Source organism: Mus pahari, chromosome 2 (assembly GCF_900095145.1).
Source record: "Mus pahari chromosome 2, PAHARI_EIJ_v1.1, whole genome shotgun sequence".
Taxonomy (NCBI): Eukaryota; Metazoa; Chordata; class Mammalia; order Rodentia; family Muridae; genus Mus; species Mus pahari.
Window position 1 is genome coordinate 43,074,916 of NC_034591.1, and position 5,091 is coordinate 43,080,006.

At 40.2% G+C, this 5,091-nt stretch overlaps 1 protein-coding gene across 1 annotated transcript in view; it reads right to left on the bottom strand.

Annotated features, from left to right (window-relative positions):
• Positions 1 to 5,091, bottom strand: part of Aass (aminoadipate-semialdehyde synthase) — a 53,035-nt gene that overhangs the window by 35,029 nt on the left and 12,915 nt on the right. Inside the window, exons 4-8 of the mRNA XM_021190715.2 lie at positions 4,612 to 4,696; positions 2,630 to 2,697; positions 2,387 to 2,533; positions 1,258 to 1,336; positions 1,010 to 1,137 (exon numbers count right to left, since the gene is read on the bottom strand). Of these exons, the coding sequence (XP_021046374.1) occupies positions 1,010 to 1,137; positions 1,258 to 1,336; positions 2,387 to 2,533; positions 2,630 to 2,697; positions 4,612 to 4,696 (507 nt within the window). The remainder of the gene's footprint in view (positions 1 to 1,009; positions 1,138 to 1,257; positions 1,337 to 2,386; positions 2,534 to 2,629; positions 2,698 to 4,611; positions 4,697 to 5,091) is intronic.

Consider the following 5,091-nt stretch of genomic DNA (forward strand, 5'->3'; position numbering starts at 1 on the left):
GAAGGAAGGAAGGAAGGAAGGAAGGAAGGAAGGAAGGAAGGAAGGAAGGAAGGAAGGAAGGATGCAGTGACATGGTGATGGGAGGGAGAAAGGAGGGAAAGAAAGAAAAGAAGGAAGAGAGGAAAGGGAAGAAGAAAAAAATATAAAATGTCTGAAGTAGAACATTTCAAAAGAATCTGAGGAGCCAGGCAAATGTTTCCTAGAGTTGATATCCACAGTGTACTCCAAATGAATGGAGCCATGGAAATGGAGAAAAAGAAGGGATTCCAGAAAGGTAAGGCAACCTGAAATACGCAACACCTCCTGGAAGAAGCATCTGGCAGCTCACACCCTAGGCATGGAAGGTTTCAGACTCCTGTGTCTAGCCTATGACAGCAGCCACATGATCCACAGAGGGAAAGCTTCCCTGGCCAGGGTGAAGGTGCACTAAATGTGGTGCACCCTGTACTCAGGATGCTTGTCTTTCCTATGTCTTTTATTTTAAAGCCAACTGAGATGCTAGGTGAAGTTGTGGTTACAATATTTTGGCCTTAGAAAAAAAGATAAACTTTTGAAGATGTTGCTCAGTGGTGGAGAACTTGTTGAGATGTGAGAAACACTAGACTCTTTTCAAAATTACAAACGGTTTAAAAAAGGTTAGGACACATGTACGTTAAGACAAAGCCTTAGATAAAGTGCTTTTTTCCAACGGTGATGACTAGCGCAGGGTAACACAAAAGCAAGGCTCTCTAGGAATTGGTTCAGAAGAAATGAGTACGTGCATCCTTAACAGAGAGACCCTGAAACAATGAACATCCCCAACAGAAGCCACTACAGCCACTAACCAAAGGCCACCTCACACCCAGCCAGAGCTAACTACTAAAACCAATGAATGAGGACCAAAGGACTCCCCAGTCAGTCTACCCAAGGACCTCAAGAATCAAGGAGTCACACTCACAATTTTCCTCTCAGAAAACAGTTTAACTATGGTGTGTCACGGCACCCAAAACAAAAACAACTAGCTACTCACATCTGTATTAAAACGACTTATGTAGCGCTCGGGATATTTCTCATATTCTACAGGATCGTACACGCCATCTGTTTTCCTGACAAGATGATGATGGCGACTTAACACCGTCCCATACACTTTCCTGAGGTCTTACAAAGAAAGAAGAAATTAGTAAAGTAAGTGACAAATGATAACGATTTATGGTAATAAAAGACTAACACAAAGACTTTTTTAAACGGTGAGAGATAAGGTCTTCCCTCGTCCCTTACCTCCAGTTTTTGAAACTTCTCTTAATTCGTGGGGCTCCACATACTCACAAGGTAGCTCATTAAAGACTTCCTGGGCTCCCTGTAAATGTGCATAAGAAAAATCAACCTCAGTAGGGACGGTGCCAACACAATTTCCTGCAAGGACTCACAATTTTGCGGTTCCACTTGCCCTGCCTTATAACCAGGATCACAACACAGAAGCACAGATCCCACAGGCCAGCTTTGGTTTCAGTTGCATTAGAATGGACTGCCATTTAACTGGTTTTTCAGAATAGCAATGTTTAGAAGTGTGGACGTCATACATGTCTATTTACTTTTTGATTTGCTCTAGAGGTCATTTTAAGGAGAATAGTCTACCATAGAAGGAAAAAGATCAACACTAACAGAGACATTCTGTTTAGGAGACATCTTCACTACAAACTTATTTTTCAATTACAAGTTTCTCTAGGGTGATTACAGGTGCAGCCTCAACACCACTCCAGAAGAAAACATTAATTGCATTCTTAATCTTCCTTAGTTACTAGGAAGGAGAGAGGAAGGGAAGATGGAAGGGTTAAGAGACAACTTCAAATTCTTATACAGTGGTTCTCAACCCTTTAACACATTTCCTCATGTTGTAGTGACCCCAACTATAAAATTATTTTTGTTTCTACTTCATAACTGTAATTCTGCTATGGTTACGAATCACAATGTAAATATGTGTGTTTTCCTACCCCTGTAAAAAGTTGGTGGATTTCATAAAGAGGTCGCAACCTTCAGGTTGAGAACTGGTGCTCTAATGGATGTAATCAACCAAAAGCAAAGAAAATACTTGAACTGTTACTCTTCTGTGCTACAAGAATAACATACAACAAAAATATCTCAGGAGCTGGAGAGATAGCCCAGTGATTTAGAATACTGGCTACTCATCTAGAAGACCCAGGTTCAATTCTCAGGACCCATATGGAAACTCACAACTGTCTGTAACTCCAGCTCCGGGGGATCTGACACTCTCATGCCAATGCACATCAAGTTAAATTGAATAAAATTATTTAAAAAGACAGCCCATACTGAATGGTCATTCATTCTATTTGAAATGCACATGACAGGCTCAGCATTTTGGATTGCTTGCCAGAGAGGACAGTGTTACCTTGGATACGTTGCCAGTCCCCGTGAATACAAACGTTAAGGGCCCTATTGACTTTGGCATTAGACCCAGAGATATTTCATAGCCAGCATCGCGGACGGCCTGTATGGCCTGACTGCTGTTCCTGTAGTTGTGAGCCATGCCAAGATGCTGCAAGCAAGCACACACAGTTCACGTCAGTCCACTAGCTCAAATATGTTTACGTACTGAAAAGGTGACGTTTCCAATAAACAAATAATCTCTCACCATAAAAGGTGTATGATGTCCCAAAGCAAGGAGCCTTAAGCCCATTCCATGTAAAATATTAATCATTCCTGTCACAGAACCAGAACAATGAAAAGACCATTAAGTGGAATTGAATAACAATGCACAAAATAAACTCTCTTCACAATCATTTATCATAAGAAATGATACATTCTTCTTCCCTCTTTGTCCATTTTAAACCTGCTTAGTACCCTAAGGAAGCAGAGACCATAATTAAATATCTCAGATTCATAAGGGACCTCAGAACATCCTGCCTGTTCTCTCTACTCTCTATCAAATCCGTCACTCACCTGGGTCCTCATCTGTTTGTTTTCTCATATTAGCCCTGATAGAAGAAAATCCCTCTTCTCATAGAAGATTAACTCTCTTGTCTGCAGATCACAGCCTGACCTGGTGCTTCACAGCAAAGGGATTCGCTCTTGAATGGCCTGCCTCATAGTTTAAACACTTCCATCTCCCAAGTCAAAAGCAAGCAAGCAAATACCCAAAGAAGCCACCTTTGGCCCAGGGATCCTAACGGATACTCAGTGGCTTATGTCACAAAACTTGATGGACTTTAGATTCTGGTTTACTTGTCAGAATTGCTTGGCAATGTAGACTCTCGTGGACTGACACTCAATTCCACTCAGTATCCCTGACTTGATTGCATCCATCTTTCCTCCTTCCCTTTCCTCATGTCTCACTATAAAGAACAGGCTACCCTTGAATTCCCTATGTAGCTCAGGCCATTCTCAATTTCCAGAGCTTCCTATCTTACTCTCAAGTACTAGGATTATGAGCAGGTACAGCCGTATCTGCATCCATTCTTTAAGCGTCTCTCTCTGTGTATATTATCACCTTCAGGATTGTTTTGGGGGCTCCATTCTCTTAACAGCTTCATTTCCCCTCAGCTAATCTTATCACATCCTAAATGTAAGTGTTTTCTGGGTATGGATGATCCCCACATTCATACTTCCAGTATGGGTTTGTCTTTTGATTTCAGGATGAAGTCATTTTTTCTATGCCTTAAGTGGGATGTTCTCAGACATCTAAAACTCAGCATGCTTATAGCTAAGATCTCATTCTCTAATCCCCCTTATTTATAATCTTCCATGCCTTTCCCAACACTTCGGTCACACATACAATTCTACCCAAGTTTCTTTTATCTTTTTGTTGAAGTCAACTTTTAAATAAATGGCTTATGTACAATAAAATACAACTTGAAGTACATAGTTTATTAACTATTAACAAATCATCCCATGCATGTATCACAGATTTGAGATGGGAATTGTTGCTGTTAATTGTATAGATTAGATCCTTTGGTTTTATGTAAATGAAGTTATAAGCACAGACTTTATTATCTGTCTCTAGCATAGTTTTACATTTATATCAATAATTTTGTTTCTTTTTAGTGCTGCCATTTCCCATTTTATGGTTATATTACAATCTATTTATCCATTTCCATTTGCATTATTTCCAAAGTATTACAATTTCTGTAAAAAATTCGTTTTGTGGAGCAGACACACAATATGTGCCATGACACACATTCAGTTTGTGTATGTGTTTAGCTTAAATGGAGTGATACATGAGGTAATAACAGCACCTCTCCAAGAACCACAGACTATCTGACAAGTATCCCAGTACCCAAACAAGATAGGCTATTGCCACTGCCCTTGGCTGCATCCCAGAACTTGAAGGTAAGACCCTGTTCCTGAACACACCATACACTTGAGATACATGACTTCAAGGAATCAGGATGGAACTGTTCTGGAAGCCTCTACCCCGAGGACTTGCTCTGATAGACTAGGAAGGTGTCGTGCAAGATTCCAAGCTAGGTAGAGTCCTTCCTAGCTGTAAAGTCTACAAACTACAACAATGATTGGTCCAGCAATGCATTCCCAATGGTGCAACTGTGCTCTTTCAGAATATATACATGGACTCTGGAGATACACATAGAACACTTCCTAGAGTCTTACCAAACCTACCTGCCACACCCGCCCACTGTCCAAAAGCCACTATCCGAGACCCTTTGTGATCCACCATTTTCTCATAATCAATAAGCCGGATTTCCTGAAGGAAGGGAGAGAAGAAACTGTCACAGCTGGGTAAATTCAGCTCAGTTGGACAAGCTAGCCACATATAAAGAAGGAAAAATTTTATATTTTTCCCTCTTAGAAAATGCATGTTGATTTACAAACCTATTACCAGCAGGTGTATCATTAAATGTGTTGAAAATGCTTGGTCACAAACCAGATGTAATGAGAGGTAATGGAATAAACTCTGTGTTACATTTCTTGATTGAGGCAAGGAAATAACTGAGACAAGGGTTTCCTTTATGTTCCCTAAGCTGCCCCAATCGATTTGAAACACACTTATGTCTCCACTTAGCCTCAATCTTTTTTTTTAATTTATTTATTATTATTTTCTTTATTTACATTTCAAATGCTATCCCGAAAGTTCCCTAT